The following is a 23092-nucleotide window of genomic DNA, read 5'->3' on the forward strand; positions in this document are numbered from 1 at the left end:
AATTCCTCTCCATCCCAACAATCAAGAAGATATTATCCATTTCTATACAGTACTTGACTTTATCAATAATGAATATATGAGTATAGAGAGACTTGCTAATTTCCAGTACAAGTTTCCATTGACAGTACATAAAATTTTCCATTCGAAAACAGGAAGGGGAGAAGGGTGACAAGAGGGTCATATAATACAGTACAGATATACTACAACATTATAGCAATATATGCTCCTAAGTTTTAAGTTTTACAAAAATAAAGGAACAATTTCGCAAGAGCCACCACTTCGCGACAACTGCAACAATACAATTATCAACCATATCAGCCTGCTCGCCAAGAAAACCAATGCAACCAATAGGGAGATTTAGTGACTTCTCCTTTTCTTCAAACTGCAACCTGATTGCCTGCAAAGATAATACATATAGGTCACTCAGCTGGTTCGTTGCATCCCAAGTGTGTCGGAAATGAGAAGTAAGAAGACTTACGAATCATCACAGTTGTCTTCACTGGCTAATGACCTCTGTGTACTCCGTGATGGTCCTGAAACCTAGATAAAGAGAGGTAAATTATTGCACAATGGAAACCTGATGTTTTGTTCAGAATCCTTTCTAGCGAAAGATTCTTCTTTAAAAATCTGTGTGCAAGTTATGGATATCCACACTAAGAAATATTCCGCAGATACATATATCGAACAAGGGCACTTTCAAAAACTGAGTTAAAATACATTAATGAACCACTTTATCATGATAGAGAAAAGAAAAGGAAATGTCATCTACAAAACTAGATAGATATCATATTAAAGGAATATGATTAACTTTCAAGATGCCTGGGTGGTGAAATGATAGATACGCAAGACTCAAATCTCATGCTAAAGAGCAGAACAGAGACTGAAATTTCGAGGACCCTAACTATAGCACATGAATTTATCACAATACTTCACCCAGAGAACCAACCACATTCAGATCATCAACAACTAGATAGCATGAAGAAAAAAGAGGGATGGGAGTCACCCCAAGTTTTTTATGAACAAGAAGTTCATCTGGAGCCAACGGTTTGGGCATCCGTGAGTTTCAAAACCCGGAGATGATGGACCCAACCCTCTATCCTTCTCCACTTAAATACTAGACTCAGTTCAAACTTGTGACTTAAGACACAAGTTCCTCAATTAAGCTAACCATCTCTTGCTTATAGCACAATGAGGAAATGCTAAATGCTACAAGATTTTCTCCGAAAAGAAAGGAAATTAGAATAGATTTTCCAGAACAGAGATTAACTAAAAAGATAAAGGTGAACTTTTTACAGTTAAAAATCCAACCCAACAGAGCATGGTTCATGAGTTTATTCGATAATACAGGAATATATAACAAGAAAAATGTCAAAGAGTACTAACAGGGTGGAGCGATCTTTTGCTGCCTCTGCTATAAGCTTCAAGATACTCTTCATATGTCTGCAACAAGAGAAAGGAGTATGAACAACAAGTTAACAGTAATATCTTAATTATGGCAACATGATTTGATGGTGGATCTAACAGCTACAACATGTGGTTCATGAAGTATTACACTTGTTTAAAAACATTCTTCAAACTAAATTCGGTAAGGACAGAGAATATGCAACCTGCTAAGTTCATAGCTAGGAACCAGGTGAATAAATATGATGTATTAAAAACATAAGAACTATAGTGTCTTGAAACTATCAATATTGCAGCAGTCTAAGAGACAATATGAGTCAGAAGGCCTTAAATTGTAGCAGCCATGCAAGAGAGGGGGAGAGAGAGAAGTTGCTGGTGTGTGTGTTACTTAATGGGGGGTAGGGGGTAAATGTAAGAAGAAGAATGTCTACGAATCCCACCTAGCATTTCCTTGGACTAGCCCCTTTGTCAAGGCGCAATAAAAGCAACCAAAGAAGAAAGAAAAAACTTCACCAATAAAATAGGAATAACCTAATAACTTCTTATAACTGGTGGTGTCCAGCCAGCTTGTGTGCACCTTAACTAATCCCACTAGGTACCTGCGGACTCCACCAGCGGCATAGGTACCGGGTAACTCTGTTGAGGTAGAAATCACCTAATTTTTGCCACTGTTGGGTTTTGAACTTGAGACATCATAGTTCTCGCCCACTTCATTGACCACTAGGTCACACACCCTTGGATGTGAATAACCTGATAACTTTCCACTCTACAATTGAAAACTATATGGGTGTATATATATACATATACAAGTTCCCAGTCTGTTCTCTATACCTGCAGGAATTATTACTCAATGAAAAAGGACTTGCATTGACTTCTAAGACAACCAGGATTCATGTAAAGTTGGGAATTAAACTAAAATCTTATAAACCATTTTGCTACGAAGTTTGATTTAAACAAACACCTTGATACTTAATGATAATAAACTAATACAGTTAATGGTATCAAGGTTCAACAGATGTGCATTTGTTTAAGGAATTGTAAGTCCACACTTGTGAATCTTATCATATAAACAGAAGATTTGAAAGTCTAACTACAGAAAGAATCAGATGACATACGGTCCAATATCAAGAAATTTGGTGGAGGCCTTGTAAGTTAAAAATTACTGAATTGGGCAATTTCTGGCATATACCTTCAATAGTAGATAACCATTTTTGTATAAAATGCACACAAAGTACAGATTCATATGCATTCAAAGAAAAGGAGGATGATAGATATCAATTAGTCAGAAACAAGAGTAATAAGCTTTCTTGGCTGAAAATTGAAATCATCAGCAAACTTTGAGAGTCAGAGAGTACAAAAGAGTATTTCATCTTCTTGACAAATACAAGAACAATCGTTCTAACCTATGTGCATCAATAATTAAAAATTAAGGGTAAGACGAGAACTTCTAAATAAATAATGGTAAGACAGGAAACACAAACCATTTCAAGAATGTCATCTTCAGTCAAATTACGAGCAAGTGGGCTCCTTTCTGCCGGCAAGCCCCACATGTTAATTTGAGGACCCATGTAAGTATCTACATGAAGATTAGCAAGGCTTCTATTCCTCTGCGAATGCCTAGACTGTCTCGACTTTGATTCCCCTGATGCAATGGCTGACTCCTCAGCAGAAAATACACCATTTTATTCTCTGAGGTGCTACGTGAAGTCTACTAGCATCAATTTGATGTTGGTAGAGTAAAGAGGGATAAAACATGGTCCCATTAGGTATCAGAGATGCATTACAGTCTTGATCTCCAAGATGCAGTGAAGGCTCTACATATGGCCTTTTAAAAGAGAGATTATTCCTTGCAAAGATATCCCTGGATGAGCCAATAACAATTATAAAGAGAAAAATCATTTGGACCAATTATTCCACAACTCTAGCACTAATTCAATTTTGAGAAAAGGCTGTATGTTTCCAAATAATGGAACAGGAACACACTATTTAAGTTTTCGAGGAAAGGGCTATACATTTTCAAATCAACATCCAAAGCATCCTGTCCATCAAGGAGCTCACATAAAGCTTCACCAATATCTGGAGGTAACTCCTGACAGCAATACATGTACCAGGGTCATAAAAGCCTCTTTACTAACAAGAGTACATTGAAAAAATAAGTGAATAGTACTAAGACAAGAATATAACCCATGCCTGACAATCTCTACTAATTTTGACTGGTTTGTATTGATTCCATGGATTCTGAAGGTGAAGAGTTCTTTGGAAAGGCAGATCATACAATCGCAGCCAATTCACTTTAAAGCTTCGACCCCAAGGATTACAACCACCATTTCCTTGACTCCAAACTTGGTCTCTTCTCAAACCAACAGAAGAAATCATTTGGGCGTACCCTTGGAAATACTTACTCATGTTGACACTGAATATTAGTATAACCTTGCTGGAATTCTGCCCGCAAAATAAACACAAACATTTGTTGTATTGTAAGATATATATATATATATATTACAGATGGTCATTATATTATAATACTCATGGGGATATAAAAGGAAAAACGACTTACATGAAATGCTTCATCCAAAATGGCCTCATTCATGGCTTGAGTAGCCCAAATCCCTCTGCTTACTGATAATTGGATATTTTCATGGTTCAAACTCTTGATTACAAAATATCTTATGCTATAGAGTTTACCCTTTTCAATTACACTTGAAATTCCAATCGGCGGAGATGAAACTGTGAGCTCCTCTGCTATAGAACGATTGGTATCCTCATTTACTCCAAGGCATGAACTATCTGAGAGAAGAGTTCATATTTAAATTCGAATCATGTTGATGTACCAGCATTTAGTAATTCATATACTTATCATTTAACCACTACATTCATGTCAAGGATAACGAAGCTACAAGATATCTTCTTTTTAATTTTTATTTCTGTGATCAGGTAGCGTGAAACTTCATAAAGGTTACAGTCAGGAGATGTTGAATTTAACAAGAAATTAGACAAAACGGAGTTAGCTCCTGAACACTGATAATCAAGGATGCTACACGATATCTATGATGATTCGCATATAAAACAGCCCAGAAAATAGAAACAAACTTACAGTAAAGACAAATAAGCATTATTCACAACCAAAAACAATATAGCAAGCATAGGAATTAACTCGAACTGTTTGTGCATAGAAATCAATCATCAAGTTCCAACAACTCAAAACATTTTTTAGAAGAAAATGAATGAGCATAAAGCCTATTTCTGCAAATTTACTATGTAATAATTACGAAAGTCATGTTAAACTGCATTTTATTGTTATGTCCAAAAAGTCAAGTTAAACTGCATTTTATTGTTATGTTTTTGGTGTAATCAGGTATACTCCAATGACATTGTATTGGTAATTGATGTTTTAGGCTCAATATAGACTGAAACAAGTGGAAAAAGAGACATTCGTATATAATGGTTTCAGTACAACCCATGTACTGTTTTGTGATATAATACAAAGTTAACTATTTCAAAAAAAAAAAAAAAAAAAAAAAAATTACCCCTGGTGTACTAATGCAGCTCTCTGGAAGGAGGTTATAGTAGCAAAATATGGAGAACTAAATCCCTGGAGTACAAAAACCACCTCTGAACCATATGGGGTGGGGGTCTGGAGGACAATCAGGAACCTATGGTCACAAATGGAAGGAAATATGTATATTAAGGTGGGGTAATGGAAACAAAACTAAATTTTGGAAAGATGGCTGGATAGACCAAACCTCTCTTAGAGAACTTTTTCCAAACAAATCTGTGAGAACCCTGATGCTAGAGTGAGTGATTGTTGGACAGAACAGGGATGGGACATATCTTTAAGAAGACTACTTAATGACTGGGAGGTGGAGAGGGTGGCAGCGCTACTGGAAAAACTAGCTGGAATGATTATAACTACAACAACAACAGACAAGATCCTGTGGAAACATAGTAAGGATGGAGTCTTCTCAGTCAACAATGCCTACAAAAGAGGACCACTGGGGATGACAGGGGCCCCAAAATATAATTGGAACTACTTTTGGAAGAGTGACATTCCTACAAAAGTAAAGTGTTTCTCCTGGTTAGTGATAAAGAGAGCATGCTTAACAGAAGAAGTTCTACAAAAGAAAGGCAGACAACTGGTCCCTAGGTGTTTTTTGTGCAACTTGACTGGGGAAACAAATAACCATCTCTTCCTGCATTGTAAGTTTACTGCTCAAATTTTGGAACTTGTTTCTCAACATCACAAGCATGAACTGGACAATGCCAGAACATACATCAGATCTGTTGAGCTGCTGGATTAGGAGGGGAGGCAGTAAGAGTCAAAAGAGATGGTGGAAGCTAATACCATCATGTGTATGGTGATCAGTCTGGAAAGAAAGAAATGGAAGATGTTTTGAAGATAGATCCAATTCCATCCACAAAGTTAAATGGAATTGTATAGTATCTCTACTTTTTTGGTGTTAAACAGCTTTGTATAGATGATATAGACCAGATTACTAGATTTTGATAGGAAATCTGTAATTACCCCTTTTTGGAGGTAGCCAGCATACCCTTAATGCTGAAGAATTCAACCTTACCAGTTTCAAAAAAAAAAAGATTCAATAAGCAAAATTTGGCAAGAAGTTGGATTGCAGTATTTTTCATGAATAAGAACATAGAGGACAATCAATTCACAAGGTAATGTATTATAATTAACACATATACACTCATGTAGCACTTCCTAGTTACTATAATGACATAGAATGCACCAAAAGGAGTGGAAACTGAAAGAACTTCATGGAGTCATTCCCTAAAGTTCAGATAAAATAAGTGAACTTTTTGAGAACACAATAAGCCTGTTATTCCCAAAGTGGAGAGAGAGAGAGAGAGAGAGAGGGAGTGGATTACGTATTGTCATTCCCAAGCTACTTGTCAAACAATACTAAAATCCAATAAGACAACAGGTTGGAAGTTTTACCGTTTTCAATTGCACTTGAAATTCCAAACGGCGGAGATGAAACTGTGAGCTCCTCTGCTATAGAACGATTGGTATCCTCATTTACTCCGAGCCTTGAACTATCTGAGAAAAGAGTTCATATTTAAATTTGAATCATGTAGATGTACCAGTATATAGTAATCCATATACTTATCATTTAACCACTACTTTCATGTCAAGGACAACGAAGCTACAAGATGTCTTCTTTTTAATTTTTATTTCTGTGATCAGGTAGCGTGAAACTTCATAAAGGTTACAGTCAGGAGATGTTGAATTTAACAAGAAATTAGACAAAACGGAGTTAGCTCCTGAACACTGATCATCAAGGATGCTACACGATATCTATGAGGATTCGCAATATTAAAATCCAATAAGACAACAGGTTGAAAGTTTTATCAAAAGATTCCAAACTTTATGTACACCACAGGTTCATTATGAAGCCATGAAATTGGATTCCAATTCTTAAGAAGTAAAGTACTACATAAATTTGTAGGTTCAACTTTCTCAACAATCGCATATCTTTTTTATCTCATTGTAAACAAATTAATTCCAAGCCAGATTGTACTTTTTTTTTGGACAAGGGCCACGCCAGATTGTTCATACTCAATAAGCTATGCAAGTCACTGAAGCTCCTTGTATCTTCACTAATTTATTTATAAAATAAGGTAATTTTATTAATGGGGGCAACATTATCAAGTAACTGGAAGTCCAGATTATGTCCTTATGAAGAAATTAAGGCATCTCAAGAGGGACATTATGTGGAATAAAGAACTATTAGGCTAATTAGAGACAAGGGCCAAAATCTTGATGGAATGTCAGAAAAGGATGCTGACAACAGAGTTTTAACACAAAAAGAAAAGGAAAAAACCATAGCGTTTATTCTCATCAATAAGTAACATTTATCGTTCGATTTAACCTTTGTTTCTCCAACAAATTGTGTTGAAATGATGAAGTTATGCAGTGTTATTGCTCCATGAACTTCATAGCATTTCCAACCAAAAGATACTTGAAGTGTCACATTCATTGGACGGGAATAAAAGTTGTGCATCTAAACCATCTCTGCATTTTATGCGTACAAATTCATGGAGGGTGTGAAACTTCTACACAATCTCGAAGACAGCCATGACTGTTCATACAAATGAACAACACACAGAATTGAATTATGAAAAGATTTAGAGCCTGTTTGGATTAGATTATTTCAAGTGTTATAAAGCACTTTTGTAGTGTTTGGGTAAAATAAAAAAGTGTTTTTAAGTTTTTTAAGCCAAATAGGCAAAAAAAAAGCCAAAAGCCATAAGTTAGAATTCCTAACTTATGGATTTTGGCTTATAAATCAAAAGCTATAAGCCCAATCAAACAGGCTCAGTTTTGCGTGGTTTAGTGGAAAGACCTAATAATATCAAGCCAGCTTACAGCCTCAAGAAACCATGTGAGTAACTAGAGCTCTTCATGGCATCACAAATTACTAACTAGTGGACCTCCTTTCTATCAAATTCAGCATGCTCTTTCTATTTCTCAAGTGAAGCTCCAGTCAAAGTAGAAAAGACTCTAATTGTTTGGCCATCCCTAACACGTTAAAGAATACTTATTGCTCATCAGTTGAATAGAAAAGCCAACCAAAAGATACTTGAAGCATACAACTTTTGCACCAATATTAAATTGTGGGCCAGTGTAAATGACCACATCCTTGTCTTTGTCATGCAGACACATTCAAGGAAACCTTGTAACAAATCTCAACAGAAGCAACTACTCAAAAAAAAAAATATACAAAACAAAACAAAACAAAACCCACACAGATAACTGAATTATGAATAGATTTCGTATCAGGGTTACCTGGTCCATCAAAATTCCTTCTTTCATTTTTGCAGTCAGTCACTATGGAATTAGCTATAGATGCATTTTCTCTTGCAGTATCTGACGGCATATCTGCTTACAACCTCCTGCTGTAAAAAAAGGTAACAGAATGACAGTAAAATTAGGTTTAAGAGTACAAAACCTCAAAGAAGAAAAATAATATATATAAGAAGGTAAAATGAGGAAAACTTAAGAAATTAAAACCTCACTACAGTAAATAATCATATTAGGTTGTATATTAGGTCGACCAATCAGGCTGTATATGTTAGGTTGAGGAGCATAGAACATACGTGTTCTAAACACGATAACAACAAATAAAGAGACTGCAAGGAGCAGGCTTGGCTCTCTGTCGTACTGTATGAAGATCATCATTTAGTATATAGGGAAGCACAGAACTCCTTGAAAAGCTAGAAATATGGAACACTAGAAGAAAATTCTCAGATGAAATCATTTATAAATGCCACAACAATATACCCAGTGTAATCCCACAAGTGGGATCTGGGGAGGGCAGGATGTACCCGGACCTTACCCTATCTTTCTGGGGTAGAGAGATTGTTTCCAATAAGCAATTAATCACAAATCAAATCCAAACCTAATACAGATCATCAACCTTCAAAGAAATAGAGTTTGATTATCATATGGATGCTATTGTGGCAACTGGGAACATGGCATTCCAAAGAGCAGGAAACTGAAAAATCTACAGAACTCATCCGTGCCAACTAAAACAAAGAGAAAATTGCAGAAAAAAGTTTTTAGTACTTTGTTTTAGGTTTTCTCTGTCCATATCAAGTAGTCATTCCAAGATGAATCCTATTGCATATGTAAGAAAGGTAGAAACTTACTTACAAGACAAAGGTCATTTAACACAATTTGAGGACCAGCATTCTACACTTATCCTCCTAATTATGCATTCTCTCATAGCAAATATTGAGATTTCTAAAGATATAAAAGAGTCTACCACTCTACCCCCATCCAAAATCCAAACCTGCTTGTGTAAGGCAATGACAAAATTCTTACTACGTGTGGCACCAGAGTTGTTCATGACTTACAAACTGAACTTCAGATTCATTAATCTTTTAAATTAAAGTTTTACATTTAAACTTTAGTCTACTTTTATCCATTGTCTTTCACTAGCACCCTCATCATTTGGTTTAGTAGTTTGAGTTTTACACACCTCTTGATTCATTGCAGAAGTGTAAGGGTAAAGTCTCTCTTTCATGAACAACTTTTCTCCTTTTAATTTGAAATTTTCCCTTCTTCTTCTTCAGTTTCCCTTTTCATTTCTAATATCTCTGCTCCTTTCAATCTTGCTATTTGCTAATTGCAACTGCTAAACTCTTAAATATCCAACAGTGTGTCAGAGTGATACTTAGAGTACATTCTTCAACATTTTAACATAATGCTCACTATTTCGAGAGACTTCAACTAATATAGAAAGCTAAAGTCTATTCATCTTTCTCTATAAAAAAAAGAAGTAAAAAACCCTCAAACAACAACAATATAACCAATGTAGTCCCAAAAAGTGGGGTTTGGGGAGGGTAGAGGGTACACAAACCCTTATCCCTACTTCATAGGTAGAGAGGTTGTTTCGAATAAACCTTCGGCTCAAGGAAAACAGTCCAAAGCACTCCCAAAAAGAAGTAACGGAAGTGCAAGAAACAACAAATAATAACAAAAACAATGATAGTAACAGAACAGACACTACAAAACAACAATACCATAATAGAAGTATAAGGAACAAAAGATAGTAACAGAAATCGAAGAACATGAAACTACAAGAGCAATACTACAACTACTAATACAAACAGACAGCACACACTTCTACCTAGTACCTACTAACCTTCTACCCTAACTGCGTCCTCCACACCCTCCTATCTAAGTTCATGTCCTCAGAAAGCTAAATCTACGTCATCTCCTATCTAATCACCTCTCTCTCTCTAATACTTATCCAATCTACCTCTACCTCTCCTCAAACCCATATGATTAAACAATTCACTCTACAAATTATATGTTATAAATAATTCATTTACAATTTCAACATAATAATAACATGCTCACAGAATTCAATAAGAACTCCAACTGACCTCCGGGTCATTCACCCCCCAGAAACCCACATGATAAAACAATCCAATCTGCAAATTCTTTGCTTAAAAATTATTCATTTACAACAACCACATTATAATAAAATGCTCACAGAATTCAATAAAATCCAACCAACTTTTACAACAGTTCATTCATCTTTCCTTAAAGAAAAAAAAAAGGAAACCCCACATGATAAAACCACTCAGTCAACAAAAATAACTATTTCTTTACAGCCAAAACATCTTCGGAATTACACTCTTCAACATTCATTCCTAACAAGTAAGATACTGAATGACCAAAAATGATTCATTCATCATTCTTTCAGGAAAAAAGAAAAAAACCCAGAAACCCACGTAATAAAAAAATTCAATCTGCAAATTATTTGCTTATAAATGATTCATTTACAACTTCAACATCATAACAAAAAATGCTCACAGAATTCAACAAAATTCGACCAACAGTTCATTATTTCATAAAAGAAAGAAATCCCACATGAAAAAACCACTCGATCAGCAAAAAAAATATTCCTTTACAGCCAAAACAACTTCAGAATTAGGCTCTTCAACATTCATCCCGAACAAGTAAGAAACTGAATGGCCAAAGAGTTAATCAATTTTTTCCATGTAAACTCTAGTTTCAGCGTTTTTAGAAGTAACTTTATGCCGCGAAACTGAAAATGGAGAGAATTTACCTTAAAAGTCACAGAAAAAACTCCGGTTGGAACGAGAGAGAGCGGAATAACAGAACAGTTCTCCAGACGGAGATAAAACTGTGCCCTAATTTTTCTGTCTCTAAGACCTAATTATGCCCAAACAATTATACTTTATATTTGTTTTTATTTTATTTAGAGGGAAATAAGAAAATATAATATGGTTAAAAATAATAATACCAATAATAAAAAACAATACTCCATTTTTTTTGGTTAATAAATAAAAATGGTTGAAATAATAAAGATAGTAATAGGACATTATTTGAACAAGATTTACCTAATCTACTTTTCAAAATTAAAATCTTTATTTAAAAAGACATAATACTAATTATTCATTAAAGTAAGGAGATTTAATATTGGGTCTCTCAAGTCTTAAATAACTAAAGCAAGGTGATATTAATCCATTTTAATCATGATTAATTGCAACTGCTAAACACTTAAAACATCCAACAATGTATCGGAGTGATACTTAAGAGTACATTCTTCGACATTTTAACATAATGCTCACTATTTCGAGAGACTTCAACTAAAATAGACATCTAAAGTCTATTCATCTTTCTCTATCAAAAAAAGGAAAAAAACTCTCAAACAACAACAATATAAACAGTGTAGTCCCACAAAGTGGGGTTTGGGGAGGTTAGAAGGTATGCAAACCTTACCCCTACCTCATAGGTAGAGAGGTTGTTTCAAATAAACCCTCGGTTCAAGGAAAAATAGTCCAAAGCAATCCCAAAAAGAAGTAACGAAAGATCAAGAAACAACAACTAATAACAAAAACAATAGATAGTAACAGAACAGAAACTAAAAAAAAACAATACCATAAATTGAACGACATGAAACTACAAGAGCAATACTACAACTAATACAAATGGACACAACACACTTCTACCTACTAACCTTCTACCCTGATCGTGTCCTCCACACCCTCCTATCTAAGATCATGTCCACAGCACGCTAAAACTACGTCATCTCCTATCTATTCACCTCTCTCTCTCTAATACTTCTCGAGTCGACCTCTAACTCTTCTCAAACCCACATGACAAAACAATTCAGTCTACAAATCTATGATTATAAATAACTCATTTACAACTTCAAAATAATAATCAAAATACTCACACAATGCAAATAAAACTTCAACAAACCTCCGGGTCATTCCCCAGAAACCCACATAATAAAACAATTCAATCTGCAAATTCTTTGCTTAAAAATGAATCATTTACAACTTCCACATTATAATAAAATACTCACAGAATTCAACAAAATTCGACCCCAAAAAAAAGAAGAAGAAACCCCACATGATAAAACCACTCAGTCAACAAAAAAAATTGTTTCTTTACATCCAAAACAACTACGGAATTACACTCTTCAACATTCATTCTGAACGAGTAAGAAATTGAATGACCAAAAAGAGTATCTATTTTTCCATGTAAACTTTGGTTTCAGTAATAATTGAAGTAACTCTATGCTGCAAAACTGAAGATGGAAAGGAGAATTTACCTTAAAATTTACAGAGAAAACTCCGGTTGGAACGAGAGGGAGAGAGAACACGGTAGAAAAGTAGTTTTTCAAATGGAGATAAAGTTGTTCTTTAATTTGTCTGTCTCTAAGACTCAATTTGGCCCAAACAATTATACTTTATATTTGTTTTTGTTTCATTTAGAGGGAAATAAGGAAATATAATATGGTTAAAATAATAGTACCAACAATAATAAAAAAATAGTACCAATAATAAAAAACAATACTCCCCTTCTTTTTTTGGTTAATAAATAAAATAATTGAAATAATAAAGATAGTGACAGAACATTATTTGCACAATATTTATTTAATCTACAAAAATTAAAATCTTAATTTATAAAAAGACATATTGTACTACTAATTATTCATAAAGTTAAAGGGATCTATCAAGTCTTAATAACAAAAAGAAACTGACCTTGATCAGTTTTAATCAGGATTAAGTAAAGACAAGCCTGATTAATATAATTATTTTGGGGTAATATTAAATATTTAAAAAATGAAATGTACATACTCGCTTTTCATATTCAGATTTCAATTTTGTTTATTCCCTCCCTTCTCTTATAATCATCATCGTCGTCTTCCTTCCGTTTCTTCTTCTTTGTTTCATTATTTCTATTGTTGTTACTACAAATCCTTCTTATTTTTTGTCTTCAAAGCAACAAGTTAAATGAGAAGGTAGAAGCAAGAATTTTGCGTTGGACTCCGATGTGATAGAATTAATATCCTTAGATTGCTTAAGAGACTTTCGACAACTGAAGAAAGAAAATTCACTTTTAAAGCTCTTCAAACTAAATAAAAAGAAGCTTAGTTACAAGTCTTTAGAAAATGTACATAGCTTTTGGGACATTTCCTTAAAAAGAAGATTGTAATAAAATGTAAGGAACATGTGTAAGATAATATAGTATTAGATATGAACTATTTAGCCTCTAACAACAAAGAAACTTACACGTGGAGATAAGATTGATCATACCAATAAGAACAAACAACTCTTTCTTATGCATGCAAGTATTTTTTATAACAAAAAAAGAAACTATGTGCAATTGGTTGCTAAGAAAGCTTAGCAAAAAAGTTAAACTTATAAAATTTATGAAGAATGATGATCAATTAATTTATTTATTTTTTATTGATGGTAAAACTAATATTTAATTGTTTCATATATACTTGGCATGATACCTAAATTAGAACCTAAAACTAGTTGCTAGTGGAAATGACACAACAAAGAGCTGAACAAACTGATAATCAACAGAATATGCCGAGCAAATTTACATAATCAAAGAGAATTTATTTTATCAATTCACTTAAAAGATAATTATATGTAACAAAAAAGTGAATATGCCGAGCAAAGTTGAATTACTCGTACCTGAATATCAAAAAAAGTCCAGACTGCACAGAGGTAGACAGAGCCGAGACAGAACTACAACTATAACCAGCTGTTACCAGAACTTCTTGTAGGGATGGAAAAGAACAACTAAAAGATTCTTACTCTAAGCAAATTCACCCTGAACTTGCACGAAGTGTACCTTTAGTCAAAATCAATCTGAAATTACTTTGCACCAACTCATACTGAATTAAACCCAGCCCTAATACAAGCTGAGCAGTAAGCTTCTATTGGTCTAGCTTAACTAGCAACCCAATAGATTAATAATCAAGGTATTCTTTTGGCAAAAGAGAAGACGTCAGAACCTCAGTTATGGAATGCTTGTTGATTGACCTTTTGTACGATTAGTTCTGTTTAACATAATTTTATAGTAGATGCAACAGAACTAAAGCTTTCAAGTAAAGGCCTGTTCAAGTTTAACATGCCACTAGAATCCTGCCAGTAAGTCCTTTTTGCATCCTGTAAAGTCCTTAGTTCCCCTTGTTTGTACTTCTATGATTTCAAATTAAGGAGAAGCAGATTTTTGTTTTTAATAATGTTAAGTCTCCAAATGTTAGCTGAAACAAGCAAAACTACATATGTAGGACGTGTGCTACACAATTATGGTCTTAAAGGTTTAATTTTTTACACTGACAATATGATTATCAAGCTATTTAAAAACAAACGACAAATAGCAATCTAGTATAAGCGTAGATTTGTACTCTGCAAGAAGGGTTAGCGACCTGGTGCAGCCAGTTAATAAGAATTAGGTTGAATTGATAATGCTACAATTATTTAATGTACATTTGTATCCATCAACTACTGGATCACCCTGATCTCTGTTCCATTAGTCAGTATCACAGTCTGCCCACTATGTTCACAAGTCGAATCTTAGCTCAAGCCTACCCCTGCACCTCTTTTCACCTAAACAGGAGGCACCTGCCCCAGAAATGCATGCCTCATAAGTCATATCACAGTCTACCCACACCTCTTTTTTTCTCTATAGGAGGCAAAACTACATGCCTTATACCACAGTCTGCCCACTATGCTCGCAAGTGGAATCTTAGCTTAAGCCTATCTTTGCACCCCTTTTTTTTTTTTTTCTGTATACTGCACCCACACCAGAGAAACTACATGCCACGTATCACAGTCTTCCCATTCTGGTGGAAAGTAATATATAGCTCGAGCCTACCTATACACACCCTTTTTCCTCGATAGAAAGCACCCGTCCTAGAAAAACTACACCCCTTGCCTCATCTTTTTTTCTCTATTGAAGGCCCCCAGCCCACAAAAACTACACACCTCGCCGCACACCCAGAGTACAACAACAACAACATACCCATTGTAATCTCACAAATGGAGTCTAGGAGGGTAATATGTATGCAGACCTTAGCCCTACCAAGTACCAAGTGAAGGTAAAGAGGTTGTTTCCGAAAGACCCTCAGCTCAAGTAAAGCATATCAAACATACCAAAGCAACAGCAAATAAGCCATTTCAAAAAAAAAAAATAGAAGAGCTTTATCAACAACTAGCACTACAATAACTGAAACCAAGAGAACAACAAGTAATAATAAAATCCAGGAATAAGATACACATACATCGGAGTAATTATAATAATAATAACACACTACAAAAACAACACTCTACTGCCTATTAACCTTCTACTCTAACATCACTCCCAGTGTATATAACTTAAATCCAATAATTATGCTGAATTTCCAATACCAATCACATACAATTTTGATAGAGTAAAAAGAACAAAACCCAACTCAGGATTTAGCGTAAATTGATGTAAAAACAGATAAAACAATACAGAAACCGAAGATAAAAAATACTCTTAACAGTACCCTAAACAACAAAACCAAAGAATGAGCAAATACTGACAATTTTGAGGCGAAATTTATCGAAATCGCCATCGTCCTTGAGCTCACATATCACATCTTCAGCCCTTATCCTTTTCCCATTTGTTCCATCACCGTTCTCCATTGTTAATTTTCGATGTATATATGGATTTTGGTATGGAATTTGTAGAAACAGTAAACCCTATACAAATTGGAAAAGGGGGGAAATTTGATTTTGAAACTACTTCTTTCTACTAAATGTGTTGGACAAAGGACTAATAAAAGGCCAAATGGTGTCTTGGTTAATTCGAGCTCGGAAAGGGTCGGACCATTAGGGTCTATTGCATCAATAAATTATGTTGTGATTTTAAAAAATAGGATTTTTGTTGGTCTGTTTAGTAAAATTAAGTTTATAATTTTATTTTATTTTTATATTTACTTATTCGACTAATTAGAATAACCTATTAAAACCATTATTCACGTCATTTTTTTTATTATTTTTGAACTATCCGCAATTAAGTTCACCTCTTAGTTAGTTCCATCTTTGGGGGTTAGGGAGACTCGATTCAAATCGTAATTCACCTTGAACTACTAAGCCCCATTCTTAGTAAGCAACTCAAATTACTATTCATTTTGAATTACTATCGATATCTGCTTTCGATGAGTTTTATTGTTTGAGTTTTACATATTCGACTCAAAGCATTATTTGTGATGGTAAGGATGTAGCTTTACTCTTAATTAATTTCGTATTTAGTGGTTCAAGATACTTTATTAAAATAATTATCCACGTTGAATTATTGAAACTTTGTGGATCAACTCAAGATGAGCTACGTTCTTAGTGCCTCAAGATATTTGAATAAAATCATTGTTCATACTTGACAAGCTTCACTCTCGATGAGTTTCATTTTTCTAGTGGGGGGGGGGTGAGTGGGGTGGGTTGAGGGGCTCATAGATTCAACTCAAGATAAGTTTTGTCTTTGGCCAATCTAAACTCAAATAAACTTCATTCTTACTAGATACCTAATCTGCTCATCAGTACAAGTAGTTTTTTAATCCGCTTTAACAAAGATCAAAACAAACTAAAAAACATTTTTTTTTTTTTTTTTACTTCTATTAAGAGTTAATTATATAATAATTTTGCATGCTTGTTATTCCAACTTCATAAATCGCCAAGCCACACTGACTTTTTGAGCCACTATGCGTTAAAGAATAAAAAATATGTAATTAAAGAAGAAATTATTTTGATGCATAAAAGAATCAACTTTCATAAATATATAGGTATGATTTATCCCAATAAGGTATTTCATGTCATCACATAACTTTCAAGATAATCTTAAAGAGATATTTTTCATATATACATTAGAAAAATTACAATAAATATCCTTCAAAATACAACAAAACTCACGTTTATAATTAAATATTTTTTTTATACTACTTCAAGAGTTTTTATAATTATACGACTTTTCAAAATAATCATGCTGCATCACAAACAAACGTGTATTTATATATTACAAACTATTTTGATGTCCATCATGCTGTCTTTAAGGCGGACCACAACCCCATGAGCAATTCATCAGTGCCACAACCTCTCAAAGACTATTCTTCCTCCGAATATACATATCTTTTTTTTTTCCATCCGGTGTTCAATATGTGCTTTTAATCCCGACTATTCCGGAAACACATCGCGTAGGGCCCCATTTCGCAAGGGAAGTCCTCCCTACCAAGAATTTTTCTATACCTAGGACACAAACCCGAATATACATACTTGATAGACCATTAAAATGATCTTCAAGAATAACAAGTTGCCTCAAAGGGAAAAGAAGAATAATTCCTCTCCATCCCAATAATCAAAAAGATATTATCCATTTCTATACAGTACTGACTTTATCAAGAATGAGTATATGAGTATAGAGAGACTTGCTAATTTCCTGTACAAGTTTCCATTGACAGTATAAAATTTTCCATTCGAAAACAGGAAGGGGAGAAGGGTGACAAGAGGGTCATAAAATACAGTACAGATATACCAACATTATAGCAATATATTCTCCTAAGTTTTAAGTTTTACAAAAATAAAGGAACAATTTCGCAAGAGCCACCACTTCGCGACAAATGCAACAATACAATTATCAACCATATCAGCCTGCTCGCCAAGAAAACCAATGCCACCAATAGGGAGATTTAGTGACTCCTCCTTTTCTTTGAACTGAAACCTGATTGCCTGCAAAGATAATAGATATAGGTCACTCAGCTGGTTCGTTGCATCCCAAGTGTGTTGGAAATGAGAAGTAAAAAAACTTACGAATCATCACAGTTTTCTTCACTGGCTAATGACCTCTGTGTACTCCGTGATGGTCCTGAAACCTAGATAAAGAGAGGTAACTTATTGCACAATGGAAACCTGCTGTTTTGTTCAGAATCCTTTCTAGCGAAAGATTCTTCATTAAAAATCTGAGTGCAAGTCATGGATATCCACACTAAGAAACGCTCCGCAGATACAAATGTCGAACAAGGGCACTTTCAAAAACTGAGTTTAAATACATTAATGAACCACTTCATCGTGCTAGAGAAAACAAAAGGAAATGCCATCTACAAAACTAGATAGATAACATATTCATGGAATATGATTCACTTACAAGATGCCTAGGTGGTGAAATGGTAGATACGCAAGACTCAAATCTCATGCTAAAGAGCAGAACAGAGACTGAAATTTCGAGGACCCTAACTATAGCACATGAATTTATCACAATACTTCACCCAGAGAACCAACCACATCCAGATCATCAACCACTAGATAGCATGGAGAAAAAAGAGGCATGGGAGTCGCCCCAAGTTTTTTATGAACAAGAAGTTCATCTGGAGCCAATGGTTTGGGCATCCGTGAGTTTCAAAACCCGGAGATGATGGACCCGCCCCTCTATCCTTAATACTAGACTTAGTTCACTTGGTGCAAGGTTCAAACTTGTGACTTAAGACACAAGATCCTCAATTGAGCTAGCCATCTCTTGCTTATAGCACTATAAGGAAATGCTAAATGCTACAAGCTTTTATTCGAAAAGAAAGGAAATTAGAATAGATTTTCCAGAACAGATATTAAATAAAAGGATAAAGGTGAACTTTTTACAGTTAAAAATCCAACCCAACAGAGCATGGTTCATGAGTTTATTCAATAATAGAGGAATATATAACAAGAAAAATGTCAAAGAGAACTAACAGGGTGGGGCGATCTTTTGCTGCCTCTGCTATAAGCTTCAAGATACTCTTCATATGTCTGCAACAAGAGAAAGGAGTATGAACAACAAGTTTACAGTAATATCTTAATTATGGCAACATGATTTGATGGTGGATCTAACAGCTACAACATGTGGCTCATGAAGTATTACACTTGTTTAAAAACATTCTTCAAATTAAATTCGGCAAGGACAGAGAATATGCAACCTGCTAAGTTCATAGCTAGGAGCCAGGTGAATAAATTATGATGTATTAAAAACATAAGAACTACAGTGTCTTGAAAATATCAATATTACAGCAGTCTAAGAGACAATATGAGTCAGAAGGCCTTAAATAGCAGCCATGCAAGAGAGGGGGAAAGAGAGAAGTTGCTGGTGTGTGTGTGTTACTTAATGGGGGGTAGGGGGCAAATGTAAAGAAGAAGAATGTCTACGAATCCCACCTAGCATTTCCTTGGACTAGCCCCTATGTCAAGGTGCATAAAGCACCAAAGAAAAAGAAAAACTTCACCAATAAAATAGGAATAACCTAATAACTTCTTATAACTGGTGGTGTCCGGCCAGCTTGTGTGCACCTTGACTAATCCCACTAGGTACCTGCGGACTCCACCGGCGGCATAGGTACCCGGTAACTCTGTTGAGGTAGAAATCACCTAGTTTTTGCCTCTGTTGGGTTTTGAACTTGAGACATCATAGTTCTCGCCCACTTCATTGACCACTAGGTCATACACCCTTGGATGTGAATAACCTGATAACTTTCCCTCTACAATTGAAAACTATATGGGTGTATATATATACATATACAAGTTCCCAGTCTGTTCTCTGTAACTGCAGGAATTATTACACAATGAAAAAGGACTTACATTGACTTCTAAGACAACCAGGATTCATGTAAAGTTGGGAATTAAACTAAAATCTTATAAACCATTTTGCTATGAAATTTGATTTAAACTAATACAGTTAATGGTATCAAGGTTCAACAGATGTGCATTTGTTTAAGGAATTGTAAGTCCACACCTGTGAGTCTTATCATACAAACAGAAGATTTGAAAGTCTAACTACAGAAAGAATCAGATGACATACGGTCCAGTATCAAGAAATCTGGTGGAGGCCTTGTAAGTTAAAAATTACTGAATTGGGCAATTTCTGGCATATGCCTTCAACAGTAGATAACCATTTTTGTATAAAATGCACTCAAAGTACAGATTCATATGCATTCAAAGAAAAGAAGGATGATAGATATCAAATAGTCAGAAACAAGAGAAAATAAGCTTTCTTGGCTGAAAATTGAAATCATCAGCAAACTTTGAGAGAGTACAAAAGAGTATTTCATCTTCTTGACAAATACAAGAACAATCCTTTTGACCTATGTGCATCAATAATTAAAAATTAAGGGTAAGATGAGAACTTCTAAATAAATAATGGTAAGACAGGAAACACAAACCATTTCAAGAATGTCATCTTCAGTCAAATTACGAGCAAGTGGGCTCCTTTCTGCCGGCAAGCCCCAAATGTTAATTTGAGGACCAATGTAAGTATCTACATGAAGATTAGCAAGGCTTCTATTCCTCTGTGAATGCCTCGACTGTCTCGACTTTGATTCCCCTGATGCAATGGCTGACTCCTCAGCAGAAAATACACCATTTATTCTCTGAGGAGCTAGGTGAAGTCTACTAGCATCAATTTGATGTTGGTAGAATAAAGAGGGATAAAACATGGTCCCATTAGGTATCAGAGATGCACTACAGTCTTGATATCCAAGAAGCAGTGAAGGCTCTACATATGGCCTTTTAGAAGAGAGATCATTCCTTGCAAAGATATCCCTGGATGAGCCAATAACAATTATAAAGAGAAAAATCATTTGGACCAATTTTTCCACAACTCTAGCACTAATTCAATTTTGAGAAAAGGCTGTATGTTTCCAAATAATGGAACGGGAACGCACTATTCAAGTTTTCGAGGAAAGGGCTATACATTTTCAAATCAACATCCAAAGCATCCTGTCCATCAAGGAGCTCACATAAAGCTTCACCAATATCTGGAGGTAACTCCTGACAGCAATACATGTACCAGGGTCATAAAAGCCTCTTTACTAACAAGAGTACATTGAAAAAATAAGTGAATAGTACTAAGACAAAAATATAACCCATGCCTGACAATCTCTACTAATTTTGACTGGTTTGTATTGATTCCATGGATTCTGAAGGTGAAGAGTTCTTTGGAAAGGCAGATCATACAATCGCAGCCAATTCACTTCAAAGCTTCGACCCCAAGGATTACGACCACCATTTCCTTGACTCCAAACTTGGTCTCTTCTCAAACCGACTGAAGAAATCATTTGGGCGTACCCTTGGAAATACCCACTCATGTTGACACTGAATATTAGTATAACCTTGCTGGAATTCTGCCCGCAAAATAAACACAAACATTTGTTGTATTGTAAGATATATATATATATTACAGATGCTCATAATATTATAATACTCATGAGGATATAAAAGGAAAAACGACTTACATGAAATGCTTCATCCAAAATGGCCTCATTCATGGCTTGAGTAGCCCAAATCCCTCTGTTTACTGATAATTGGATATTTTCATGGTTTAAACTCTTGATTACAAAATATCTTATGCTATAGGGTTTACCCTTTTCAATTGCATTTGAAATTCCAATTGGCGGAGATGCAAGTTTGAGCTCCTCTGCTATACTACGAATGGGACCCTCAATTACTCCAAGGCATGAACTATCTGAGAGAAGAGTTCATATTTGAAGTTGAATCATGTTGATGTACCAGTATATAGTAATTCATATACTTATCATTTAACCACTACATTCATGTCAAGGACAACGAAGCTACAAGATATCTTCTTTTTATTTTTTATTTCTGTGATCAGGTAGTGTGAAACTTCATAAAGGTTACAGTCAGGAGATGTTGAATTTAACAACAAATTAGACAAAACGGAGTTAGCTCCTGAACACTGATCATCAAGGATGCTACACGATATCTATGAGGATTCGCATATAAAACAGCCCAGAAAATTGTAACAAACTTAGAGTAAAGAAAAATAAGCATTATTCACAACCAAAAATAATATAGCTAGCATAGTAATTAACTCGAACTGTTTGTGCATAGAAATCAATCATCAAGTTCCAACAACTCAAAACATTTTTTAGAAAAAAATGAATGAGCATACAGCCTATTTCTGAGAATTTACTACGTAATAATTGTGCAAGTCAAGTTAAACTGCTTTGTATTGTTATGTTTTTGGTGTAATCAGGTATACTCCAATGCCATTGTATTGGTAATTGATGTTTTAGGCTCAATATAGACTGAAACAAGTGGAAAAGGAGACATTTGTATATAATGGTTTCAGTACAAACCCATGTACTGTTTTGTGATACAGTACAAAGTTACCTATTTCAAAAAAAATAAAAAATAAATAATTACGAATCTAAGATTCAAATTTCAATAAGCAAAATTTGGCAAGAAGTTGGATTGCAGTATTTTTCATGAATAAGAACGTATAGGACTGTAACGACTCGGAAAATGATAGAATGAACTTGAGCCTTGACGTTTGGGTTAGTGGGAGCTTAGGTTGATGTTTATGCTGTTTTAGAACTTAAATGGAACTAAGTAGCATCCTAGGGTGCAAGCAAGGGCCTAGGCTAGCAAGTTAGCCTAGTGGACTGCCCAGTTGACCAGCCTTTGAGTAATCCCACTGGAACAGACGGGCGAGGGGCAGATTTTTAAAGTTATGACTTTTAGGGTCAACTTCAAATGATGATATCTTTAGCTCAAAATGAATTATGTGAGCCATTACCTATCCAATTAAAGGTATCTGAGTCCTCTTTCCAACGCCACCAAGTTTGCCCTTTTCCAATCTCGGAGTAAAAAGTTATGCCCAAAATAGTGAAGCACTGTCTAAAAGGACGAGCTTACACGGGTTTAGTAAAAACTTTAAGTTTAACTTTGTGGGTCCTTAATTCTTTTCCTAAGTTGAGTCCCTATTATTATTTACCTTTCCTAGCAATTATAAAACCCTTCTAGACCAAATTCTTCCATTTTAAGTCACTCTAATTAGAATTAAAAAGAACTCACCTCCTCTCAAATACTTTTCTCTCTACAATCCTCCATT

General features: G+C 34.8%; 1 protein-coding gene and 1 pseudogene across 2 annotated transcripts in view; both read right to left on the reverse strand.

The window, feature by feature from the left end:
* Positions 1-30: 30 nt before the first annotated feature.
* The window catches only part of LOC102587096 (uncharacterized), a 43368-nt pseudogene continuing 20306 nt past the window's right edge, over positions 31-23092 (reverse strand).
* Positions 17646-23092, reverse strand: part of LOC102582785 (uncharacterized) — a 25776-nt gene continuing 20329 nt past the window's right edge. For both annotated transcript variants that reach the window (XM_006358317.2, XM_015313899.1), the window contains exons 3-9: positions 21474-21703; positions 21111-21362; positions 20933-21009; positions 20403-20781; positions 18943-18999; positions 18031-18092; positions 17646-17949 (exon numbers count right to left, since the gene is read on the reverse strand). In XM_006358317.2, coding sequence (XP_006358379.1) covers positions 17910-17949; positions 18031-18092; positions 18943-18999; positions 20403-20781; positions 20933-21009; positions 21111-21362; positions 21474-21703 — 1097 coding nt within the window. In that variant the 3' untranslated portion in view covers positions 17646-17909. The remainder of the gene's footprint in view (positions 17950-18030; positions 18093-18942; positions 19000-20402; positions 20782-20932; positions 21010-21110; positions 21363-21473; positions 21704-23092) is intronic.

This window comes from Solanum tuberosum, unplaced genomic scaffold, assembly GCF_000226075.1.
Source record: "Solanum tuberosum cultivar DM 1-3 516 R44 unplaced genomic scaffold, SolTub_3.0 scf00273, whole genome shotgun sequence".
Taxonomy (NCBI): domain Eukaryota; kingdom Viridiplantae; phylum Streptophyta; class Magnoliopsida; order Solanales; family Solanaceae; genus Solanum; species Solanum tuberosum.